General features: G+C 39.3%; 1 protein-coding gene and 1 non-coding gene across 2 annotated transcripts in view; one reads left to right on the plus strand and one right to left on the minus strand.

Annotated features, from left to right (window-relative positions):
* The window catches only part of COL1A2 (collagen, type I, alpha 2), a gene marked incomplete at its 5' end in the record, with an annotated part of 38,477 nt that extends 20,584 nt beyond the window's left edge, over positions 1-17,893 (plus strand). The window contains 22 exons of the mRNA XM_009708994.1: positions 2,069-2,167; positions 2,901-3,008; positions 4,340-4,393; positions 4,960-5,013; positions 5,585-5,638; positions 5,747-5,800; positions 5,903-6,010; positions 6,983-7,036; positions 7,130-7,183; positions 7,934-8,095; positions 9,492-9,599; positions 10,029-10,136; positions 11,827-11,880; positions 12,006-12,113; positions 12,304-12,357; positions 12,703-12,810; positions 13,467-13,520; positions 13,654-13,761; positions 14,183-14,429; positions 14,856-15,046; positions 16,139-16,381; positions 16,974-17,893. Coding sequence (XP_009707296.1) covers positions 2,069-2,167; positions 2,901-3,008; positions 4,340-4,393; positions 4,960-5,013; positions 5,585-5,638; positions 5,747-5,800; positions 5,903-6,010; positions 6,983-7,036; positions 7,130-7,183; positions 7,934-8,095; positions 9,492-9,599; positions 10,029-10,136; positions 11,827-11,880; positions 12,006-12,113; positions 12,304-12,357; positions 12,703-12,810; positions 13,467-13,520; positions 13,654-13,761; positions 14,183-14,429; positions 14,856-15,046; positions 16,139-16,381; positions 16,974-17,120 — 2,331 coding nt within the window. The remainder of the gene's footprint in view (positions 1-2,068; positions 2,168-2,900; positions 3,009-4,339; positions 4,394-4,959; positions 5,014-5,584; positions 5,639-5,746; positions 5,801-5,902; positions 6,011-6,982; positions 7,037-7,129; positions 7,184-7,933; positions 8,096-9,491; positions 9,600-10,028; positions 10,137-11,826; positions 11,881-12,005; positions 12,114-12,303; positions 12,358-12,702; positions 12,811-13,466; positions 13,521-13,653; positions 13,762-14,182; positions 14,430-14,855; positions 15,047-16,138; positions 16,382-16,973) is intronic.
* An 8,270-nt stretch (positions 17,894-26,163) lies between these two features.
* Positions 26,164-26,237, minus strand: TRNAN-GUU. Its single transcript has one exon. It is a non-coding gene; the product is annotated as a tRNA-Asn (tRNA).
* Positions 26,238-26,938: the final 701 nt, after the last annotated feature.

Consider the following 26,938-nt stretch of genomic DNA (forward strand, 5'->3'; position numbering starts at 1 on the left):
ACATTTCCAAGTTTCTCAAGAGAAACAGCTCTTCTCAGTTACAGAATACAGTATATTGCAGCAGAGTCCCAGGAATGAGGGAGAATTTTATCCACTTTTGCCTGAGTATATGATTATGTAACACAACAGTCGCCAGTGTTAGTAAACTTCCAGATAAGCAATATGAATATTACCCAAGTAATGATATCCTGTATTAATGAACCTCACAATGAGAATGTGGATGACAAGACTGATCCTACAATGTTACACTGAGGCCTGGTGCATATGAGAACTTTCATCTCGAGTGCCTGTGTGCAGACCTTCTTAGCCTGACCATTTCAGTCATACTATCCCTTGCTAGCCGGCTCCTGCCTCCCATGTAATGTCTTTGTGAACAAATGGTGGGCTGAATCCAGAGCCTGAAACAGTCATTAGAAGATACTGCCTCCCACTGCCTTTTATTCCTGCACTGTGAATGAATTTCTGTAAAGAGCTTTGTGTGGAGGCCTTCCTGCATGGCAGGAAGGTCCCATTTATGGAGAGCAATGAGTAGTTTATAAAATGCTCAATTAATTATTTGCTTTCCAAATCCACCTATAAATAGGTTGATATTTAAACTACTTCTGTTACTTCCTCTTTTCTTCTGACTTCCAGATTAAATGTATTCATGACAAGTATTCCCAGCACTTTTTCCATATTTAATGCCGTGAGGCTGTATTAGTAACCGTGTCCTCTTTAAACTTTCATTTTGCTAGTCTATCCAAGCCAAATTCCCTTTATCATTGTAGTAGCAGTTATCTGTCTCTGCTCTAGCTTGCCTTTAGCATCTCATACCCAGCCAGAGTGTATTTCATTCAGTATTCCAAATTAGATCATACTGATGTTTTGTACAACAAAATTAACACTTCCTAAAAATACTGCACTGCCTGTGCAGATCACATTTGCCTTTTTCACATCCACATCATATTGTTGGCTATTGGCTGTCACCTTTTCCTTTCTGTCATCTTCACCAGATGAAACCCTCATTTACAGCACAAATCCTCATTTTTGGTGCCTAAATAAATGGCCTGGTACTTTGCATTCTTGAATTTTGTCCCACTTCTACTGTGACAGCCATCCAGCAGGTTACTCGCTTATTCCTGCGTAATATGCCAACCCTTCTTCCTGTTGACAAGAGCTTCCACCTTTGTGATATCTGCGTATTTCATTTATTTCATAAATACCTTTCTTCCTTTTCCATCTCTCTGTCATTAACAAAATGTATGTAAAAATAATTAAAAGATACATTAATTGGGGAACATCACTACAGTATAAGTCAGCCTTCTGCACCATTGGTGCTCTTTAGCAGTGTGCTCTCTCTCCTTGAGTCAGTTCCTCGGCCACATTATAGTTCTCATACAAACTCCCAGGTTCTCCAGCATAACTAAAAATCTCCATTATGCCTTACCAGATTATTTACTGATGTCCAGCTTGATCACACTGAGATGACTTTAGTAAAACTGATCTTTCTATCTTTGATAGATCTATTGCACATTTAAGCCCAGTTTCTAGCTACTTCCATGTCTCCAGATGACCTCTGTTTCAGAATTTATCCTTATACCTGTTTTAATGTACAGGTCACATTAGTAGGCTTTAGCTGTCACCTTTATTCTCCAATATTCACCAGGCATTTACCACTGTAAAAATAATTGTTTGCCAATTACTATGGCTCCAATTTCACTAGAATCCATTATCTGCCCTCAAATTGGTATCAGAAGCTCCATTTGCCAATAGAATGCAAGACACTTACCAGAATGAGCACAGTAGCCAAAATCCATGTTTAAGAATTACTTGTAATTTAATTGTCAGCTGTTACGTTACCATGATGCAAGACTTCAGTACTTCACTTTGCTGTATTTATTTGTGCCAAAAGCTAGAACCAATTCTTATGACCAATTTAGTTAATATCTGCACAACTCTAATACAGTTCTTGATCGTTTGTTCAGATAAAAATGCATCACATCATTGTCATTGCTACTAGTCAGTGCTTTTAGACGTCTAAGCTACAGAACAATTCAAGGAAAAACTCAAATCAGACTGTCTCCTGCAGGGTGAACGTGGTCCGCCTGGTGAAAGCGGTGCTGTTGGTCCTGCTGGTCCCATTGGAAGCCGTGGTCCATCTGGCCCACCAGGCCCTGATGGTAACAAGGTACGCCTTTTCCAGCTGCTATTGCCTTACTGTTGAATTCCTGATGAAGGCAATCCAAAACCTTCTTTCCTAAGAGCACAAGTGATTACTGGTAATAGGTAGTTACCTATACTCCATAGCTCCTGGGTTATTTTTTCAAGTGGTAAGCTCCATCCCAGCTAGTCCACATTAATATTAAAGGTTTTTATGTTTAGCACCATAGATGATGGGAGGGGAACTCAGTTTGGACTCAGTTTGAATACAGCTTGTCAACTGGGTATACTATTATTCTGTTTTGAGATAGGGTCTGAGAATTTGGCCAAAATTAATGCTGACTTCTATTTATACCCATCTCTACTTATATACAGGAAGTTCTTGTGTCCAGTAAGCAATATTTTCCCCAAAACTTTAACACAGTAATGAGTAGTCATCTACCAGAATAACGTTGGCTTGATGCTAACTGAATGTGGGTCTTAGTTTTCAAGATTTTCATGAGTAGTCTTTCTACAGAAGTTTAGTTTGGAATATGGAACACCCTAAAACCTCAGGAGCCCACAGAATCAGAGAGAGTGTTCACATCTTGCATCTTCACTAACTGAAAAAGTAAAATAAGTACAATAGCTTAAGACAAAATACTACTACTCACACTCTTCACAAGCAAGCAGAATGATGGGCAAAGTAGTAATGACAGAATTTAGTTCCAAATTGTGTGAATGATTTGACCCTGTCTTACATGATATGCTGTTGCTGCTAGGGTGAGCCTGGCAATGTTGGTGCTGCTGGTGGTCCTGGTCCTGCTGGCCCTAGTGGAATCCCAGGAGAGAGAGGTGTTGCTGGTGTTCCAGGAGGCAAGGGCGAAAAGGTAAGGTGGACAACCTGCATGCACAGATTTGGGAGATGCTTGAATTTCATTAACTTAAAAAAAACTGCAGGTTACCCCAATGCAACTTTTATTTACTGTGAAACTGTATTACTTAGTAGTCAATAAGTAGAGATTTTGCTGCTCTGACAGAGTGACAGTCTTTTCTGAGGTTGTATTTTGATCTTTGCTAAGCATTTGGAATTGGTTTAAGTAGCAGTTAGTTCTTCACAGGGTTGGTTAACAATGATCTTATATGTACCAAAGAAATACTAAAGCTGCCTTCAAGTACAGACTTTATAGTAAGAATGGGCCTGCTGATCACAAAGGACTGAGTCTCTGCTCAAACCCTTGATTGCTCTGGGTGCAGTGACTATGACATAAGTAAAGCAGCTACAAAAATTTTGTGATTATATCAGTTTTCTATAAAATCAGAAAACATTTTAGCCAATGTAAGCCCTTATATAAAGCTGTGAAGTCTGGTTGCAAGTCCTGTTGCTACCTCTGCTTTATCTGTATAATTATCTATAAAATCAATTTTACCTTGTTATGTACGTCTCATTCCATATTCTCTTCTGTTCATTATTTAAACTGAGATTTCTAGAACTGCTTTATTTGTTTTGACTAAAAAAATCCATAGTCATTTAGCATAAACAGAGCTGTAAGGAAATTTAGATGAAAATTGCTTGTAACTTTTCGTAAAACACTATGTACTGACATGCAGATTAATGCAGAAGGGTGGGATGTATTGAAAAAAAAAAGAGATAGAACAGAGTGCTGGTCTGATTTCTTGACACTAGGGATGGCCTGGATATAACTTTTTGTTATATGAAACATACGGCGTTTTATGTGACCACACATATGACATCATTTTTAACAGTTGTTTTCCTGCTTCAAATAGAAAGTATAACATGAATACTCAAAAGAATTTTTATATATGGTTATTTCTTGAGCAAAATAAAAGGGATTTTGAGGAGGGATTCATCATTTGGAATATACATCAACTTGGTTTTGAATTTTTAATTCCATTCAAAATTGCAATGCCACCTGGGGGAAACTAAGTAGATTTCCCATGAAAGAGGCAGGCTCATAATTCTGAAAAGCATATCAGTCCCCTTCGTCTGCAAATTCTTGCTTTGCAAGTCAGTATGTACTCAGCAATTAAGAATGAAATAATAATCAAAGTCCATTCCCCCAAAAATGTAGCATGATAATCATCTCATATGATATGCAAGTAATACACAGGTACTCAGCAACCAGTTCGAGACTTCTTTCATACAAATGATTGTGTTTGTTACCAATATAATACTTTTTTCCCCTTCTGTGTATTCTAGGGTGCCCCAGGTCTGAGAGGTGATACTGGTGCAACAGGAAGAGATGGTGCTCGTGTAAGTATCTTTTGGTTCTGCTTGAGTTTACCTTGCTACACCTCAGAACTTAAGTGACTAAAAAGGATGTTCAGGGCTTACATTTCCCACTGTATCGCATTTCTGCTTGTATCTGCTCACTTTTGATACAAATCAATATGATTTTGTTGGCCCTGTCCAGGGATATTTGAATTTGGGGGGGAGAGAGAAAAAAGTGATCACTTCTCATGCACACAAGCAGAGAAATTACATCAGCAGAGAACCTTGTATTTCTTAAACAGTTGTTCACTGTGACATTATCCTCTTTAACTTCATGAGCTCAGCCCAGACAGCTAATTCTAAAGGCAACCTGCAAAGCCACACAAAATTATCATTAATTTGAGATTTTGGCTGCTTGTCCTAGAATTCATACTTTGGAAGGAAAATAACAGAATAGATTTTGTTTTATAAAATCGTGTGTCCTTTATATTGAAAACAACTGGAAGAAAGGCACACACCTGTCTCCAGGAGGAAAGAGAAAAAATATTAAAAGTAATCACTCCTGCTTACATTTTGTTAGAAATGGTGTCGTGTCTCTTGACCTATAGGGTCTCCCTGGTGCTATTGGTGCTCCTGGCCCTGCTGGTGGTGCTGGTGATCGGGTAAGTCTACTCTTTGAATTAGAAAGTGTCTTCTTTGTTTATACAGTTTACCCATGCATCAATAATTAAGATGAGGAGTTGCATAAAAACCAATTCCATCTTTCCAGTGTGCACGAGTTCTGCAAGTTTTTCAGATTTGGGAGGCAAGGGTTATTTGGACTGTAGAACTGTTCAGTGAAGTTTGCCATAGCATGCCATTCATTTTCCTAAAAGGGTAGGGGAGGGATGCAGATGCCAGTGGGTTATATGGGGAGAAGATTCTGATTTAGATTTTGTCTAATTCTTCCCAGTTGAGGCTAATCCCCACAATCCTCCTCACACTGTGAGAAGAGGTTTTGATATGGTGATGAACCACCGCACATTAGCTCAGAATGATTCTTTATCCTGTCTGAGTATCGTTAGAAATTATTAATCCAGGTCGGGTCATAACAGAAGTATTTTCAGTAACACCCTCTGCATTGAAGACATGGGGAGACTGACCATATGCGTCTGTACAACAAGATCACCCCTGTTCTGACTGCAGTGAGGCCTTCCCCCACAGTGTCATCATGTTTTCTGTCATCTGTTTCAGGGTGAAGCAGGTCCTGCTGGTCCTGCTGGTCCTGCTGGTGCCCGTGGTATCCCTGTAAGTAGCAATTCCTACAACTATTCCTGTGTCAAAGACATGATGTTCAGAAAAATGTCCTTTTCAAGCCCATTCCAACTCGTCCTCTCTTCTTTGTCCTCTCTTTAGGGTGAACGTGGTGAGCCTGGTCCCGTAGGTCCTAGTGGATTTGCTGGACCTCCTGTGAGTATTGTTTGCACTTTGCTCTTATTGATGCCACGCCATTCCCCCATTTCTTTTGCATGCTTTTCCAGCTCCTCATTCTGTGTGTTTTTCTGCCCATAGGGTGCAGCTGGTCAGCCTGGTGCTAAAGGCGAGCGTGGGCCTAAAGGACCTAAAGGTGAAAGTGGACCAACAGGTGCTATTGGCCCAGTTGGTGCTTCTGGACCACCAGTAAGTGAACTGTGTCTTTGTAAAATGCATAGCTCTTAACGGTGTTATGCAAGCAATACACTAGTCTGAAGGCCTTGAGTTTTGAAAAGGTAATTAAAAAAAGAAATGAAACTTCAAATTAGACTGTGAGGAAAGTCACCATACTGATTTTCACACATTATATAAACTTTGTCAGTCTATGTGGGCCCAGATCGTGAGTCTGGAACTGAAATGAAGAGAAAAAAATAAATAATTTTCAACTTGCCCTGAAGATCAGCAAAGTCAGTGTATCTTGGACCATTCAGGGAGTGATTGAGGGTAAGTTCTGAGCTGAAGATGTTGATATCTTCCTCTCAAAGACAGGATGTGCTGTCACAGTCTGATTTTTCAGACCCAGTCATGCAGAAGCGTATCTGCAAATTTGTCTGTGCACCTGCTTGCACACAGGCTTTTTATGTGCTAACACATTTGTATCCCAAGGGTATATACTGCTTCACATGCATGCAGCCCATTACTGGGGAACTGCTTGAAATGATGCAGAAAGTCAGGCCCTGGTATTTCAAATACTTTAAAGTGTTGCAGGATAACATGGCTTGGGGTTCCTACTGTATGATTCTAATAGAGCAGTACCAGGCCCTTGCACTGTGGCTGTATTAGTCATACTGTGCAATCAGAGGACTTGCTGTTCTTTGCCTTACTATGTCTTTCATATTTTGACTTCCAGATTCGCTTAGATGCACATAACATTTGCAAGGCAAATTCATTTGAATCACAAATGCCTTATACAACTCTTCTCAGTCCTTATGATACAGATTTAAAATGTTTATGAGAATTTACTACCCTAGTATCAGGACAGGAATTGTGGTTTTGGGCCCAGTGCTCCTCCTGTTAAAGTAAAAAGCAAAATCACCCTTAACTTTCATGAGGGTGAAACTGAGCCCTTATTCTAAATATTTCTTGACTCATCTGTCTTTTTCAATCCTTTGTACATAGGGTCCCGCTGGTGCTGCTGGTCCTGCTGGCCCTCGTGGTGATGCTGGTCCTCCTGTAAGTCTTCAGGCTTTTGGCACTGACAATGTTGGTTTTCATGAAGACATCATTTCCTTTAAACAAAATCTTCCTCTTCACTTCGATTTTTAGGGCATGACTGGTTTCCCTGGTGCTGCTGGAAGAGTTGGTCCTCCTGGCCCTGCTGTAAGTAACTAGTGAAGAAGTTCTAATGGGAGATAAGTTAGAAGTTGTATTGGTTAGGGTTAATCCTCATTTTTGTTACAATGACATAAATTCCAACTGCACTGGAATCACCTCAGATCCTTATAGGACTGAATGAGAGAACAAAAAGTCTCTTAACCATTTAAACTCCCAGAGTGGGAGTTATGCATTTAATTTGTGGGTTTTTTTACAACCTATCAAGCATCGCTCTGCATCTTGAGGTACCTAACCATTTGTAAAAATCTGTGTTTATTTTGCTTTTATTCACCATGAGTAACTGCATAACCATTGATTTTGATTGGGATAAGAAGGTCATGTCCTATTACGAAAAGAATGTTAAGGTTATCTTGTGTCCACCCTTTCTAAAGGATCTGCAGTTCCAGCCTCTGTCTCAAGCAGAGCAACCTTTCATTGTGTTTAAGAATGTGAATCCCTGCTTCTTCATTTTTCAGCCAAAAAATCTCATTTCAAATTGACATTTGTAGTTTTTCTTTTCAGTATTTCCCGTCTTTACCAAAAGGCACTTCTTTCCTTGGATACCGTACATTTAAATATATTGTAATATATTTATATTGTAATATATTGCAATAGAAGTTGCTGCTTCAGAATAGCTGATAACCTGTTTATTGCAAAGCATAATTTTTGTACATGGACATAAAATGAAACGTATCTGTGTTCTCCCCAGTTAATGGGTCTATATTGTAATGATATCATATTCATATTCAATCCTAGGGCATCACTGGTCCCCCTGGTCCTCCTGGCCCAGCTGGCAAAGATGGTGCTAGAGGTCTACGTGGTGACGTTGGTCCAGTTGGCCGTACTGGTGAACAAGGTATTGCTGGCCCACCGGGATTTGCTGGTGAGAAAGGTCCATCTGGAGAGGCTGGTGCTGCTGTAAGTTACTGAGTATCACATCTCATTAAAATGTTTCTCTTCATGTAAATGTTAAGGCTTCTAAAATACTTTTGGTATTTGTGAAGGGCTTTTCTCTTCTTTCATCCACAAATTTAGCAAAGCTTTTAAGTAGAAGCTCCACTGAGACTCAAGAAATTGTTTATAGACATGTTTGACAGACATGCCATAAAAAGTGAACCTGATCTCTGAGTCAGGTTTTTCTTTTTGTCTTGCGATGAGTTGCATCTTTCGCTGTAAGTAGCCCAAATGAAAGCAACAAGGCTAACTACAGAAGAAATTGCTACTTAGTCTGAGAAAGGGAAACAGAGTATCCTGCTGTGCAACTGAGCATCATGGATGGAAGAAAGAGGAACATGTGAACATCCATGTAGAACAATCTCAATTAATTTCTGCATCAGAAACTCTGATTTGTGGGGATCACAAAGTTAAAGTTGTCTGGCCTCAGGTTGGCTTAGAATTATACGCATAAATAAATTAATTTTGAGTGTCTTTAAGCTTGCACATCCAGAATTACTGCTTTTTTAAATTCAGACACATTTCTGTCTTACAGAAGTATGCACTTGTGCAAATTACCACTCTATTGTTTCTCAATGAAAAATTACAGACATTTCATCTATGATCTGCGGAAGTTGCAGCTAAGAATGAAATCTTCAGTGTCATTGTCAGACTACGTTAAAATTTTGTAGGTGACAATTGAAAATTTGCCCTTTAATGACCGGTATAAAGCAATACACTTTCTAATTTTTATGTTCTAATTTAATTTCAGTTATTAAAAACAATGGAACTAGTAGGCCTGGCTGTAAGTTAGGATAATAATTTAGGGTAATCTGTCAGGTTGATTACTTACGCCAAGTTTAGCACTACATATGGTCAAATTTCAAGGAAATGGAAAAGTCACTTAACTAAACAAACTTTATCTTTCAAATGGTCAGTAGAGAGCTCTAAGGGTTGTTTGGAGGTGTCAGATACCACCTAGATATCTTCTAAGGCTGTCTCATGATCAGTCTCTTTGCTCTGGAATCCCCTCACACAGCCATCTTCTCTTACTGAGTACTCCAATTTTCATGCATCACTCACTGTTATTGAGTGGGAATGGAAAAAGCATGTGTATAGTGTTGTTCAGAAACAGTATTTTCACTGGAAAACAGTTGTGAGGGGAGTATAACGGGCATTATGTTCTTACAGACGTTTAGCTTTGGAGTTTAGTCTTGTGGCTTGGTTGCAACTTCTTTCATGCAGGAGCTAGCACGGACACACATTGAGATCATTGGAAAGCAGTTGGTACTGTTACAGAGCAAAACAAATGAGAAATGTGGAGGGCCATAAAAATTGATTTTTCTCTATCAATATAAATAATATCCTCTTCATGTCATAGGGTCCTCCTGGTAGCCCAGGTCCTCAGGGTATTCTTGGAGCTCCTGGTATCCTTGGTCTGCCTGGCTCTCGGGGAGAACGTGGTCTTCCAGGCATCTCTGGAGCAATGGTGAGTATATGACTAGTTAACTGCTTTAAACATATGTGTAAAGAAAAAAGTTGATGTCTACTGTTATGGGAAGCCAGGGAAAAGGAGATGTAGATTCTGCCATTTCCATTGCTGCTGCAAAGAGAGGATATGGACCTAACAGACTTAGAGCAGTGGAAGAAATTATTGCTTGCTGCAGACAAAGAAGACTTGTGTCTGCAGGTGAGCATATTTTTGAATGGCATCAGAGGTTTCTGATCGAAGAGGTAGAAAATTTAGAATGAAGATAGTATTTGGTATAGTTAGGTATGTTTCTTGTGTTCTGGTTCTTTTTCACTTCCAGAATCAATGGCAGAGAAATGTTTCTATTAGATATAGGTCAAAAGTTCTGTCAGACTGGTTTGTGTTGTATTATAATGTCACATTTTGTTACCACTGCTCCTGTATTAGGGTGAACCTGGTCCCCTGGGTGTTTCTGGTCCTCCTGGTGCCCGTGGTCCCTCCGGTCCTGTGGGTTCGCCTGGTCCAAATGGTGCTCCTGGTGAAGCTGGTCGTGATGTAAGCTGTCTTATTTCCTCTTCAGGATTGTTTTTCTTTTAGACCCAAAGACAAATACACAGAAAAAAATGAATGCAACTGGAGGCTGTTCTGCTAGCAAACTTGTACCTTCCAGTGTCTTCAGGGAAAATTATAGCAGGATTTAATAGACATGGATTCCCCTCCTCATCCCCAACTAGGTGACAGATTCTTCAAGGCACAAGTTGTGTCTGAAGTACATCCTGGAGTCACTGTCAGAATGTTTTGACTTTTGACTTAATTGCCAAGAAAGATGGAGTGGGGAAAAGATTACTTCATTGTGGGAGCTGGAAAAAAATAGTATATCCCAGGGGATAAGGTTTTGGCTATAGACAAGAATATATCAGGAAAGCTTGCTATCAGCAAATTTTCTTAAACAACATGTTAGATGCAATATACGTATCTTTCAGGGAAGTATAAAAATTACAGTCACTTGAGGGATCTAGTGATTCGTGGTATTAAAGACAAAGTGCTTTTTACCTTAAGGCCCACTCAGAAGGTGTATGAGGCACATTACACAAAATGTTGGAATTCAGTTGTTGGACTTGTGCAACACTCAGCACTGTTCTGGAGTCCTGACAAAACAGATTTTAACATTGTGGCTGAGCTACATAATGTTTCCAATGTGCACTCTCTCACCACAAAATGTGAAGTATGTTTGTAGGCTAAAAACTGACAGAGCAAACTCTGGCCTATGTGGCAGGTACTGCTGAACTGCACAGATCAATGCAGGTTAAGATGCAATGGAGGACCTGAGTCCTGCGCAGAAGCAGGAACGTGGGGACACTGGAGTGGAACAAATTGCTCCCTCTAATGCCCTGCCTCCCGGGTGATTACTTGGAGGACAGGACCTTGCTCCCAGCTCTTCACAGAGCAGAAAATAAACTTATCCATCCAATTTAACCATCCAATTTAGTAGTTCACCTTGAAGAAGGGTATCCATACAGTGGCTATACATGACTTGCACTTTAAGAACAGTTAAAGTAAAATATTAACATGTTGTCTTGTCTCCTGTTAGGATAACTATATAAAGCTTTCTCTGAGCCTTATCAGGGAAGCTTATTTGATAACCTGAAGCTTTGTTAATGCAAGACTCCTGCAAGTCCTGAGACTTACAGGATTTCAAAGAGATCAGAGAATAGTAATTAAAAAGAAATAAACTTTCTGTTCCGTGGGAATTTTCTGAAGGAAAAAGTTTGCTAGTGTACACAGTGAAACAGTTGGAGTTAAATTAACGTTCACAAAGGAAGCCATTTAAGCTTGTGAAGTACCACAACAAAGTAATTCAGCTGTGACTACTGTTTAAGTCCTTTTCTCACCATTGGCACTTTTCATCTAAAAAGTAGGTCTCAGTTTTACAAGAGTGCAAGCTAGATGCAGACCACTATTGTCTTGACCTTTTCGTTTAGAGAAATAAAGCAAAGCCCAGTAATTTTCTTCTATGCGGAACTTTTAAAACCTAAAATATTTGAAGACCATCTTATTTTTCTAAGAACATTAATATAGTTAAGGGATTTGAGAGTCGCATTTATAAGGAAGAGTTTATCTTCAAGATTTATGTTATCCCATCTCAATGTCTTCTTACTCTCATTGGGAGCAATTAGACTGACAAACAGTTCTGTGTGAGGTGAAGATTGATGGAATTTAATTTTTTTTCATGGTATTTTAACAGGGCAATCCTGGAAACGATGGTCCTCCAGGCCGTGATGGTGCTCCAGGTTTCAAGGTAACTTGTTCTTTTCTTTTATTTCATAATCATGGAAGAAATTTCATAATCACGGAAGAAATATTCCAATATGTGTAAGTTAGTAGTAACACACTGTCTCTCCTTTTGCATTCCTTTGTTCCCAGGGTGAGCGTGGTGCTCCTGGTAACCCTGGTCCCAGTGGTGCTTTGGGTGCTCCTGGTCCTCATGGCCAAGTTGGTCCTTCTGGAAAGCCTGGAAACCGTGGTGATCCTGTAAGTTGATAAGACCTTAATTTTTTCAATTGACATGGGACTAACATTTGTCCATCATAGATATACATTATACATCAAACCTGTACAATATGTGGATAATTACTTTGCTTTCTGCAGAGATGTGTTGAGCATGGGACCTTTATTAGGTATAATATACAGCAGTGACAAGCATTTTCTGTTCCTGTTTCAGGGTCCTGTTGGTGCTGTCGGTCCTGCTGGTGCTTTTGGTCCAAGAGGTCTTGCTGTAAGTCTGATTTCTAAATACATTACCACGTTGATGCAAGAAGAGAAAACATGCTTTATTAATAAGGACTCATGACTGTGCTCAAGATACGAACTCAAAAAGTAGTGCTTAAGGAGCTGTAAATATTTATAGACCTAGAAGCTTGATCAGCATTTTCTTTTATGGGACTGATCCTGAAGCTTTTGGGATTGATGCTCTTCCTGGATGTGTTAACAGGATGTACATATATATATCAGGGGCAACCTATGGCATAATGTAGAATTCTCATGATTAATTCTGGTTTTGACAGTAGTACATACTTGAAGCCTTCTATTTTATTCCTCTGACACCTATATCCCTTCCTAGGGCCCACAAGGTCCACGTGGTGAGAAAGGTGAACCTGGTGATAAGGGACATAGAGGTCTGCCTGGCTTGAAGGGACACAATGGATTGCAGGGTCTTCCTGGTCTTGCTGTAAGTAAATGATTTTCAGAATTTTGAATATAAAGAGCAAAAAAAAATAAGGTCACCCTAGTGTGGAATTACATATGCATAACCCAGCAGGTTGCTACCACTTACTCCACTCTGCATCATCTTTCAAAGGCCATAAGAGTCTCTTTAACACTCAATACTCTTGACATAAAATGGCAGATTTCAATATTGCCATTGATAGTTGGCTTTAGAACTGTGAGTACTATGAGTTACCCTGAAACTCAACTGCATTTGGCTAGCACAGAATTCAGAAAGCTCTGCCTTTGTTTTAATATTATTTTTTATTTTGGCCAGACATTGTAAAACCTTTGTATCACAGAGAAGCAGAAGTAATTTGTAGATTTTCTTCCCTTTAAATTCTGGTATCCTCTTTAGAAATTCTGACTTTTAAAGCCTTTGAAAATCTGAACAATAGAGAGACTTCTATAGGCTATCCTTGTAAATGCCTTTTTATGCTCTCCCCAAAACAGGCATTTTATACCCCAGCTCCACTAATAAATGCCATTAGCCCTAGATTCCCATTCTCTGAGCCCAAATATGCATGCTGACTATAGCTCCCCCTTGAATCATGTGAATACAAATGTGTGCCACTGCATTTTTTTAAATGCATGTATGTATGCATGTATCTTTCCCAATAGGGCCAACATGGTGATCAAGGTCCTCCTGGAAACACTGGCCCTGCTGGCCCAAGGGTATGTGAATTTAAGAGCATATTCAAATAACTCTCCCATTCCTTTTGTGCAATATGTATGTACACTCCCATTTATATGAATCTCTATTTGTAGTGTTTTCTACTGTCATTAAACTGTTCGAGTTTCCTTTTAGGGTCCACCTGGTCCTTCTGGTCCTCCTGGTAAAGATGGTCGCAATGGTCTCCCTGGACCTATTGGCCCTGCTGGTGTGCGTGGCTCTCATGGTAGCCAAGGCCCTGCTGTAAGTATAACTTACTTTTTGTTGATTTAACACATAATGTCACAGTTACAAGAAAATCACTTCAAAAGCCCAGCAGTTTAGGAAGAGATGTAGTTTTGTTTATTAAAAAACACCCAAACTTCCAGATGTCTGTTGTTATTTAACATTAAACATTTCCCTAATAGGCCTAAACCTGAAATCCTTGTTCATTCCTTATGGCCAGACAGCAAATACAGAAAGAAGATGTGGTAGTCCTACACTGTGCATCTTCTGCTGCCTGAGCCCATAATAGTCACCACAGGGCAAGTCCATATGTGCTGCCTCAGATTAGAGCTAAGGATGCAAGGAATTAAGCAGGACTATGCATGTGTAGAAGCATTTAATGGAGAAAACTGTATGTCTAACAGAATGCTTCTTGTCTTTTACTTTTGAAAAACTTTAGGGTCCTCCTGGTCCTCCTGGTCCCCCTGGCCCCCCTGGTCCCAATGGTGGTGGATATGAAGTTGGCTATGATGCAGAATACTACCGGGCTGATCAGCCTTCTCTCAGACCCAAGGATTATGAAGTTGATGCTACTCTGAAAACATTGAACAACCAAATTGAGACCCTGCTGACCCCAGAAGGCTCCAGAAAGAACCCAGCTCGTACCTGCCGTGACCTAAGACTTAGCCACCCAGAATGGAGCAGCGGTATGTTAATGCCAGATGTTTGCCCTTTCTGGCTCAGGAAGTACTTCCAGCTTATTAGCTTTCTTTGATGAATGGTATCCTTGGCCACCCTCTGAAAATACTAAATGACCCATGAAGAAGTTCTGTCTGCCTCCACTGAAAATAGATACAAGGACATTCTGAAAAGCTCTTTGTAGCTATTGTTGTACCAGTACTGCAATAATTTTTCAAAATAATACAAAAATATTTAACCCTAGCTTTCAAATACAATTTCTTATACATCAACAATCTGAAATATGTATTTATCCCAGTTATCACCTTAATATTGTACCTAGTTGCGATATTTATGACCTCTCTCTGAGTTCCTATATCAAACAAGTGAATACAAATGGAATGCAAATGTTAGGCTGAGTGAACTATTGTTCGCATTTCTTTCCTCAATGGCAGGCTTCTACTGGATTGATCCTAACCAAGGCTGCTCTGCAGATGCCATCAGAGCATACTGTGACTTTGCCACCGGTGAGACTTGCATCCATGCCAACCCTGACAATATTCCCGCTAAGAACTGGTATGTCAACAAGAATCCCAAGGACAAGAAGCACGTATGGTTTGGTGAAACTATCAATGGTGGCAGCCAGGTAAGCGATGTATGGGAGGATGATTGTTTCCTACAGTGCTGTCTGAAGAATTCCCAAGTCAGTGACTCTTAGCAAGCAAACACATAAATTAAACTCTCTTAGAGGAGAAATACGAAAAAGGGAACTACCTTTTATCTCAAGGGAACAGAGCTCCAGTTCAGGTTTGGATCACAATCTGCTAAAAGGATTTCTCAGTATTGTTCTGATTTTTCTTGGTGTCTGTAAATGATCGATTCATCATGACTAATGGCTATTGCTAAGGGAAGCCTGGACTGGAATATGGTACATTAGTATAAAGACAGTCCAGAAACTGTCAGTAAGAATAACATCTTTGCTTATTCTTTTAATTGAGATTTTTTATATATGACACTGTTCCTGGAAAGATATATATATTACACATCACAGATCTTGAGTGTAAGCCAGTATATTCAGAATTGCCAGTGTAAGTAAAAACAAGAAATATATCTACTTGCACATTAGACACTGTACCAGCCAATTGCAAATAAATCCCTTTTGCACAGCTAAGGAGATCTAATTACATAATTCTTAAATGAAATTGAGTTGATCTTATGATGAAATCGCAGTGTCCGAGGTATTTAATATAAGAACATAAGATTGATCACACTGGGTCAGAAGAGTCTAGGGTCCTGCTTCTTACAGTAGCTAGAAGTAGATGCTGTAAAAGAATATAAGAATGAAGTAAACATTTGTAATACCCACAGACACTATTCTATTAGACTAAAAAAAAATCAGGGTTTTCTCAAGGCAGGTGTTGTTTCTATGTATCTATGGAAACAATAGATTTTTCTTCCTTCAACTTCTCTGATCTTGTCTTTGAATCCACATAAACTGTTAACACCCAATCTTGGAACAAAGTTCTACAATTTAACTACATCCACTCATATGGTTTTCAACCTACTTCCTACTAGTTTATTTGGTACTCTTCAGCTCTGGAGTTGCAATAGACAAGTGACTGCAGACTTATGTGATTACTTTTTTTTAATGTTCCTAAAGCAAGTGTCACATACTTCCATTACAAACATCCACCTTTCCCCAGCAATACAATTGACTGGGTTCCTTTCTGTTTTTCAGTTTGAATACAATGATGAAGGAGTGACCTCAAAGGAGATGGCCACCCAACTTGCCTTCATGCGTCTGCTGGCCAACTATGCCTCCCAGAACATCACCTACCACTGCAAGAACAGCATTGCCTACATGGATGAGGAAACTGGCAATCTTAAAAAGGCTGTTATACTGCAGGGATCCAATGATGTTGAACTACGAGCTGAAGGCAACAGCAGATTCACTTTCAGTGTTCTTGAGGATGGCTGCTCTGTAAGTAATGCAGAAACCGTAGGCACCATGATTGCCCATGCTGAACTACAGGATTAGGGACAGAGCTGTGCTTTGATTCAGAATTAGATTATCAGTCAGACTAGCAAAATTTTACCCAGTGAAGATAAATAGTTTACAAAACCAACTATGCCAGATTTTTAACAAGCAGGAAAGACTGGGGTACAAACAAATTCTACCTTGTACTGCTCAGTGTGGCAAAAAAGAAAAAGCTTTTCAGAGGGACGAGACTGAAATTCTGTGTAAGGTAAAGACTGATGAGAAAATAGTGCATAAGCTGTAGGAGGGGCAGGATCTTCAAGTCCAGAAAAACTCAGGTAGGGTTCTCTGAGGATTTAACATCAGTATGAATAATAGGGTAGCTTATGCAGAGCATCACACATATGACTTCAGAAGATTAAAGTAAATATTTTTCTCTGTATCAGAGATCTAAATAGTTGGATACGGGTATCCGATTTGCAAACAATGACAGCAAACTTAATATGAAATTCTTTCAGAAATCATCCATTCAGGTGAAACAATTCTCAGTACTATGAACAATGCAGTAACAACTGTCATGAATCTTCTCTTGCAGAGAAAGAACAACAAATGGGGCAAAACAATCATTGAATACAGAACAAATAAGCCATCTCGCCTGCCCATCCTTGACATTGCACCTTTGGATATTGGTGGCCCTGACCAAGAATTCAGTGTGGACGTTGGCCCAGTCTGTTTCAAATGAATGAACTAAAATTAACTTAAAGCCTCTCCCAAATTATTCTCTTGTCATTTCTTTTTATAATGAAAGCTGACTCCTTCCATTTCTTCTGTTCATCTACTTGCTTAAACTCTGGGCGAAAGAGAAGGAGAAGAATTGATTGGAGCATTGTGCAATGAAATTTAATACAGCCCCAAAAGGACTTGGAAGTCTTTCAAGATTTAACACCTTGCTTTGGGAAATGTCAACCTTTGTAAAGAAAAAAAACCAAAATAAAAAATCATGAAAGTTTGCACCACTTGTGGCCTTTGAATATCTTCCACAGAGGAAGTTTAAAACCATGACTTCCAAAGGTTTAAACTACCTCATACACTAAATCAAGTGTGATCCACATCTTTTGTAGGTACTTCTCCATATGATCTGAGGTACTTTCAGTTCCACTCAAAATACAGTGGTGCTAACTGCATTATTACAGAGTATCTTTCCAATACTTGAACTTTGATGGTGCTAGTAGCATTTAAAGTATCACTTCTCTGTTTCTTTGAAGTTTGTCTCAAAACTTAGAATGTCCTGTCTCACCCGCAGCTTAAGCATGTGGATCATTTTTCCTCGTCTTTGTCCTCTTCCTCCAAAATCAGGTGCTCCTGCTTTCAAATCTCATTTCCATCTTCTACAATGGGTTAAAAAAAATAAAATCATCATTTCTCAAAAAAAAAGAAAGAAAATGTATTTTGTATATGTGAGATGTTTAAATAAATTGTGAAAAAATGAAATAAAGCATGTCCAGTGTTCCAAAAGAAACTATTTAATTCATTAAGTTACTTGCTTAGATGCATTGGCAGATATTCATACAATACTTTTGCATTACTGCAACTATCTTAGCCCATTGCTGTAAAATATTTGCTTAGAGCATTTGAAAACTGCCTACAACTGTCTTAAGGGTGTGATTGTCTACTTGACTCTTCATTTCAACACCACCTTTTCAAAAGTCCACAAGAAATTCAGTAATTCCGTGCCTCATAGTATGATAAGTTCAGAAGCAGAAATAATTCCTTGCTAAGCAGGATTAATGCCTGAAAGAAGGATCATCTCACTTAAAGGTAGAAGGAAAATGAAGCTTCTGTCTTACACTTGAAGACAGAAAGCTCCTTGGTGTTGAGAGACCTGTGCTGGCTGATGCCGTGCTGTAATCAGTAGAACTGTCCCTGTGTGCTTTTGAAATGATATGCAGAAGTCCATGCAAGGAATCTCTAAATTTAGTTGTGTTGTCAGGAATATCGGGATTTGTTAGGCCCTTATAGTTCATTCAGTTCTGTATGAGACACAGGACTATCTGTTGTTGCTAACATTAATAGTTTACTATCACAAAAAACACAAGAAGCAAAGACTGTTCTTACCTGAGGCCTTTTACGAGACTGCTATCATACAGTGCTTTTCTGAAAACCCCAAATTAACTGCAATTCCAACAGCCATGTTTTTGGAATTGGGAAGGCGCTTGAGAGAACACACCATGGAGACAACAGCAAAAGCAGGTAAGGGGACAGGTGAGACAGGCTTAGTCAGCAGGACCCCCTGAAGGAAAGCATGAAGAAAATATCCAGAAGGTCCCTGTAACCTGAAGAAAGCACCACTCCAAAGGTTAGCAGCTGAGAGTCTGAAGGCAGCTCCAAATGGTGCAAGGAGGAATAAGCCCTAGAAACCATTTCTAAAGAAAGTTTTTTGTTCTTGCTTGCAATGAACTGATTAAGGAAAAATGGGCAAATATCAAAACATGACCTTAAGTGCAGCTGCTGTGTGCCCACAGCTGTGTGCTGTATTAGTAAAAGGGGAATTGCCAGGATAAAGTATAGCCCATTTTTTCTTAAGTGAGTAAACCATACCACAGGTAGATACTGGCATTTATTCATTAGACCATGATGATTCTTAAAGTGTTAGTATTTCAATCATTGTCTTAGTATTTCAAAATAGAAATTTTGTTGTTTTTGTAAAAAGAAGATAATTAAATGCTTTAAAATGGTAAGTGTTTTTTATCTCATGTAGGAATTTCCTGGCTTGTAGGTAATCTACAAGGACTGAAAAGATAAAATTACATGCCTCAGTCTATGTAATCTGCTAGGATGTATGCCAAAGTTATTGCTAGGATTGGGAGGTGGACTATTGCTGTCTGGGAAGGGAAAAAAATCCCACAGTTAAAGTAAAACTTGAGGTTTAGAAAGGAAACTCAAAGCTGTGTCTTGTCATCTTCTGATTTCTCCTTTGCTCTCTGTGAGCTACTCCACAGCATGTCCTGCTAGGCAGAGAATGCTTCCGTTCTACCAGCCCATCAATAACATCCAGATTCTTCTGTTTTCTCACCTTTGCCACAAAAGTGGACTCACATGGAAATTAAGCCAGAAAAAATACATAGCACCTACCTCACAACTTCTAGCCTCATTAGCACCGAGAAGATACTCAGTTTGGCCTGCAGGTTTTGAGCTCATCAGAACTTAACTGCACAATCTAGTATTTTGCTTATGCTATGTACAATATTGAAGAAGCTGTCTTTCATCTCAAGGATCGTAGCTGAAAATAACTGAGATGGATGGCAAACAGGGCAGGAAGCCTTCATATTGTCTAATTTCAGGAGTATAAAATAAACTTCTGGTAAAGTGAGCTTAAACATCCTTGGGAGTGGTCTGCCTCCCTATAAGGATTATCTCTCGAGAATTTAATTATGAGCAAGTATGCATCAGCGGTAATGCAACTAGACCATTAGCATAAATTAGCTAAAACAGTAGGGTTAAAATAGATTAAAGTTTGCCTTTGGAACAAAAAAGAAATATGGAAGGAAAGGAAAACAGCTGGAGTAACTAAGTGAAAGATGAAGTTTGCAGCAAGCCCTGGATGTACTGCACAAGAACAGAATTGCTGCAGAAGCTGTGTAAGGCTGGGTAGAGAGATTAAGGAGCCACTGACATGCACAGTGCTCGCTTGTGATACAACCCTGTGAATGAAAGTACTGCAGCATTCAGACCATTTTCCTCCCTGGAATCTGTGGGACTGATCACCCACTTGTGTGATCAATAAATGTGTCCTGTGTGTCAGCTCCTCTTACGCCACTTCCCTGGGAGATGAACAGAGATGAAAAGGCTCCTGTCAGTAGGCGTTTTGAATTGCATCTAAGCTGAAACCTGAGGTCTCCAGTGCAAATATTCCTTATTGTACCCATAAATCTTACTAAAACGTCTTCAGAAGTGTTTAAAGTGCTTCTGCGTGTATGAGGTGGGCTTGCTACACAGTCTTTTTGACACCTGAATTGTACTAGTTGTGACGGGCAACAGCTCTTGGGGCTGGTTTGTGCTTTTATAAGCATGTATTTCCACAAGCACAACTCCCTCTCTGTCAGCCTGTGATCCCAGCATGCAGGGGAATCATTTGGATAAACAGGAACCAAACAAAACAGCAGTGGCTGGGGGGTGATGAATTCAGTCTCCCCTTTCCTTGCTCCTCCTGAGCTTAACTTGCTCTCCTGGGCCCACTGTCAAGCTGATATATACTGTTTCCCATCTCAGCAGGGTCAGCTCGCAGCATGCTGGGCTCTCTGTAGCACATGCTTTTGCATGAATGTGGCATAAGTAGGTAAAAAATAGAGGTGATGAGAACACTGTAAATTCAACTAACACAGCGAAAAGAAACTCAAAACCTGGAAAGTGGCTGTAGAAGGGACAGTTGTAACTGTGCAGGCTGCTTCACTGGGAAGAGAATCATGAGTCACTGACAATTATCTTAAGGATCTGTGTTTATCGGTTTAAAATATGAATACTGTGCTAAAGACTGCTAATAGACAAATTTCCTTTATTAAAAGTGACAAACCAACATTAACAGGTTAACAGATCTACACTTCGACCGCACAGGTTTAAGTTGCAGCTTTTGATGTGACTTTTGATTAGTTTTGCTGTAGCGCTTAGTGGTTTCAGACAGGATCTTCTAGAAGCCACTTTCCTACCACTCACTTGATGCAGTGTTCTACAGTTTTAGAATCATGTATACCAATTTCAAACAATGAGATAATAGCAAGTTCAAATAACGTAATTCTCAGACATACTACCAGAAGTAATCTCTAATTCATCTAGCTTTACTAATGCTTCATTCCAAGCTCATTAAAAAAACACTAATTTTCTGTATTGCTCCCCCATAAATCTCAGATGCAAAATGAATGCAATCTATGGTGCATAAACAAAGATCTTCGGAAGAAATTACTGTATGTCTATATTCTTCAGCTGAAATAAATTTGTCCTTTCCTGGAAAATAGGTGATTGAAAACAGGTATTACATGAGCAAAATTTCTTAAACATGATTCCATGCTTAAGTATACTCTCCAACTACTCATGAAATGATGGTTCTCATTAAGCCAAATATAAGTATCAAAACAAACAAACATAACATTTGAATGCCATTTTGAACACACGCATTTGAAATACATATAATTCATCCCAGTAAATATTGTCAACACCATCTTAAAAACACATATATAATTTATTTTCTCTTACTGCTTTTAAGCTACCAAAATTCATTCTTTGGGTGAAATGAAACAAGTTTTCCTAAATGCCAATTCTCAAGGCTCTTAGTGAAACAGCAAGAGCAGTTCACCATTTCCACACACGTAGTGCACCACCTATTGACTTACACTAAGTACTGGCCCCTGAAGAGTATTTTTCTAGTTTTTCCTGAATTCACTGTCATGGTTACTACCCAAATCTTCTGAGCTGCCTGTGGCCAAAAATATCCCAAGGGCTATTTCTGCAAAATATCAGCATCACAACTTCTCCTAAAAATATATTATCGGAAGAACACCCATCCAAACCAGGAAAGCTCCTGGCAGCAAACTGCAGTCTTACGCGGGATAGAAAAGATTCAAGACAATAATAATTTCAATCAATTAGTTGTCAGGTTCTATGAATTTGAAACAGCAGATGCAAGTTCATCTTTTATGATGATTAATAGCTCCCCAAGGAAGCAAATGCTCGTTGACATACTGCTCGTAACTCGCTTATCAGTCTCCTGCAACCACTTCTGTGCAAAGATATTGCTGTTAAATGGACTTCTGTCATTTTAGGTATGCAGTACATTTGGTAGTGATCTGGAACAGGTCAGAGCAAAAAGAATTTAGTTCACAGAGGAATGGCAGAACTGGGTTCGTTCTGTTCGTCCAGACCCACAAGACTGTTATGAGGTTTATAAGGACACAGGTGGCAGAAAGGAAGGAAATGGAAGATGGCATCTCACAGACGTCTCTTTCTTCCTCTCTATCTTCCTGACAAATCGCTAGATGCTTATTAGGCTCCCATGGTCAGGGCCTTAGCCTTTGAGCATACCCTGTGTTTTCAGACAAGAAAATCGATTGGAGAAGTAAAGCACTTATACCACCTCTCTTTCTAAGCAATCCATTTACACTGGAATCACTCTGGACTATTTAATTTTATCTTAATCCAGGGTGAGGTTTCAACTTTGTCCTCCTGTTGTCTGCCTGCACTTGTGGAAAAGTTAAAAGTTGTTTTTGCAAGGTAAAGAGAGCCTTGTCCTGAGACGTAAGTGGAAGCCATTAACAACCACACCCACGTATGGTTCCCCATCCCTGGAGGCATTCAAGGTCAGGCTGGATGGGGCTCTGAGCAACCTTATCCAGTTGGAGAAGTCCCTGCTCACCGCAGGGGGGTTGGACTAGATGACCTCTAAAGGTCCCTTCCAGCCCGAATGATTCTATGATTCTACTTTTTCTGAAAAAAAGTCCAGATTACCCCAAAACTGACAGGAACAATAGGATGTCTGAGTAACTAAATAATGTAGTAGTAATAATTATAACATCTAGTTATTGTAAATATTAATTATATTAATCAAATAACCATTTAACTACATTTAATTAGGACATTATTGAGTAATGCTGGTATTATAGTATTAAATTGCCATAATTACATAATGTCATAACTAGAAATTTCCCATTAAAAAATAGAATTTGCTTTTGTTTTTCTGTTCAAGTGGTTCTACCATGTTCATGACTTGGAGGAATATCTATCCCTTTCTTCTTTCCACATCTTCTTCCATCCTTAATGCCAGTACAGCAAACTATCTGAGCCTGCCAGCTCCAGTTCTACACTCAAATTTTTTTTTTAAGTGGATCCTTCCATTACCCCACTGCCATATCCAAATGCTTTTTGTACTCTCCTGGAAGCAGTAAATATGGCCAGGTTCTCAGGCCAGGGAAAAATCATGCAACAGCCTAATTCTGAAATGATCTTCTCTACTTAGTGGTCTAAAGGACAGGGGTTTGTCTTCATGAAATCCTCCCTCCGTAATGATTATAGGTTTTTCTGGGCAATTTTGACCAAAGGGGTTTAACACTACCTTTGGCTTAAGGTATTTTGCATCTCGAGGTCTTAGTTTCTGCTCCTGACTCCCAATACATTCTCTACACAGTTCCTAGAATATGTGTCAAGAAGGGTTACCCACACAGAGGCTTCCTTTATTTAGGCAAAATGCTTTTAATGTATACAATTGTTTCCAGTTGATGGTCTTTTCTACCTTCTCCTTAATTTTTATCTTTCAGCATTTAATAGGGAATAAGACTAATTCCTTAGTTCAAAGGAACATCCCATGGCTATTACTGCTGCACCTATCCCTACACCATGTTTGGTTTACCAGAGTCATCTAAAATTTCAGTTCCTACAGAACTGCACATACCTGAAATGATTGGTTCCCCAGACTCTATAATGAGATCCAAAGGACCTGTGTGTAGTCTTCTGAAGAGGAGCAAAGAGGGCAAACCACATCCATGCAGAGCACCTGCCACACAGCACACAAAGAGTAGAATTAAAGTGCGTATCATCTTCATCTCTCTCAGCTACCTTCATTTGCAAATAGATACAAGAGGTCCTTTGAACTTTTTCAGTTCCATATTTGGTTCTGGGGTACAGGCTTCACATACTTTATTTCATATAGTTCCTCTAACTTTTGAAATGACTGCTTTAGTTAGTAGCCTCCAACTTGTTGAATATCTTAAGAGTTAAGGTTAAGAATTCCTTCCCTGTGCAAGACAAGTTGGTGGCTTGTGCCCACAGATGACAATGTCCTTGGCTGGCTCTGGGTGACAGAACCAACGTTTCCACTCCCTCCTCCTGAGCTGGGAATCCCTCAGCTCCCATGGGAGTATAACCTCTTTGTCTCTCCTGGAGATTCAGGAATGACATTCCTACCCACCCCTGCAGGTTAATCATTAAATAGGCATTTTGACAAGCATGTCCAATAGTAACAATACAGTGTCTAAGACCTTGCCCATGTTTAAGCCAGTGTTTCTCTGGCCCTGTATACAATATGAGCATCTCCATAGCCTTTACTGTTTTCTGTATATCAGGATCTCATAGACCACTTCTTTGTAATAAGACCTGGGTATCCATTCCAGGTGTGACTACTCTATTAACAAAATTATGGGCCAAGGACTGATTTTTGGATTAACTGAGTTTCTCTCTCACTTACTTTCCAGGTCCATAACCATGTTCTGTTCTTCTCCTTATCCTCTGCTCCAGAAGCTCAGTCTAAAAACCTGTTCTGTATGTTAGTTCTACATAAATACAGCAGAAATTTTATATGTAACAACTCGGTAGCTATTTTCTGTGGGCTTTGTAGGCTGTTCTGTTGGCTGTTAAAACACAACATGAAGAATAATTGCATCGATTCCTATTGACCCTTCATCTGTTTCTTAGCATGGTTATGAAATTCAACAGAAATGTCAGTTAAACTCATAGCCTTTTACTATCTGAAGCTCTGAAATTTTTGATAGCACAATCTTCTAAAAAATAACAATTTAAAACTGATTATCTGATACAATCTGGATCTACTGTGTTGAAAAACAGCTGGGATTTTTTCCATTTTCAAGTTGCTTTGCACTCTTCTGCCACCTTCTGAAAACCAGAGGATGTTTTTAAGACTAGTGCCTTATTTGTAGAGTGGAAGCACTCTGTCAAACCCAACAGAAAAGACCAAAGACCTCTTCTGGTTTTATTAGCACCTAGATCAAGGCTAGCATTTTTTCTTGGCTATTGGCTGATCTCTTTACCAGCTAATTGTCTGCTTCCTGCTCCCCAGTCCATAGTATGCTAGAGTTTCTGCCTTCAGCTTTGAAACCAGCATTTTGATTCCCTCTTTCCTAGTATTTAGATCCTTATGCTCCAGCACTATAGAAAGGAAGACTTCTTGAAAAGGTTACATTCCTGCATGTACCATGAAAACAGGCAGATGGGCAGTGGAGAAAAAGCCCTGTCAGTTTTCCCTGTGAGAGAAGGACTGACTTGTAAAATGGTGACGAGAGCTGCTGAAGGACATGGGCTTCAGTGGGTTCACTGCATATGGATTTGTTCTGTTTTTAGGCTTTACAGAAAGGCATATGCTGTTAGTTAAACTTCTCAGTACAAGCGTTTTTAAAGCATCAGCAAAAACATCACAACAAAGAATTAAACCCCCATGCCTGTCATTAGAGCAATTATTAAAATGTGCCATGCACAGGAGACTTAAAGCTAGAAGCAAACAATAACAGCTGTCCTGCAGATTCCAACTCACTAGGCTTTTACATAAAAATTTCTGGAAATAGCACAACTACTCAGCTATCTGTTAATTCCTAAATGACAAATCTTTGCTAAGCCTGATGTGCACAGTAGCCCGTGTTGATATTTTGTATATATATGTTTACATTTCAATATCATAAAATTACATAGACCTATTAGAGCTCACAGCAACACAACAGAGCACCATCTAGACAAACAGATACAACAGAACAATGTGATCCCTAAGGAACACTCTGTAATATTCTGCTTAAATTAAACTATTTCTATGCAAGTTCATCTTTAAATAATGACCCATGGAAATATTTTAGTCTGTTGACCCATTGCTGATACTGCAGCAAAGCAGTGTTTTAATGAGCCTGAGGCTAACAGAGAATTTGTTTTCCAAAGTTTCATAGACTGGTTTGGGTTGGAAGGCACCTTAAAAATCACCTAATCCCAAACCCTCTGCCATGGGCAGAAGAAAGGGAAGAACCCGTCCCTGGGTGGGCTCGAACCACCAACCTTTCGGTTAACAGCCGAACGCGCTAACCGATTGCGCCACAGAGACTCCTTAGTTATGCTTATCTTTGTAATAAAAATTAATATTCCTTCCTAAAATGAAACTACCTTCCTAAAAACATTGACTCCAAGTAGCAGAGATACTCTGCACTAAATCCTACTATATCCTAGAATCTTTCAAGCTGAAAAAAACCTTACAATAAAATGTTTCATTGTAGTTGATACTTCCCATAGGATCTAAGTAATTCAGTATTTAAATGCAAAAACTACTCAATAGCACCCTGCAAATTCCACTCAGAAATTACAACAGAAAATAAATAAGATTCTTCTTATGGAGAAATTACTTTGGGTGGCAGGTTCTCCTTATTGGTAGTGAGAAAAGAGCCCTCCTCTAAAGGTTTGATCTCTCACTATCAAAATCAAAAGATAAGGGATATTTTCCTCCCTGACTTCAGTCAAGCATGCCCAATTCCCACACATTTCTAACTCATTTAAAGAAATTTGGGAAATTAGCATAACTTGAAAGATACAGAGTTATATCAAGTTCAGTGAGAAATGACCTTCTGGGCATATCTTTATAAAAACTGTCATCTTCCGTTTCTAATACAGCTTGTTTTTTCACTCCTAAAAGAATATTACAGAATCAACTGTATAAATATCAGTTGCTTGGAAAAATCAGAGCTGACAAGACATTCAATAATTTCAAAACAGTGTATTTTTGCACTGGCATCCATAACAGTCAATTACAAT

This window comes from Cariama cristata, unplaced genomic scaffold (assembly GCF_000690535.1).
Source record: "Cariama cristata isolate BGI_N322 unplaced genomic scaffold, ASM69053v1 scaffold15901, whole genome shotgun sequence".
NCBI classification, from domain to species: domain Eukaryota; kingdom Metazoa; phylum Chordata; class Aves; order Cariamiformes; family Cariamidae; genus Cariama; species Cariama cristata.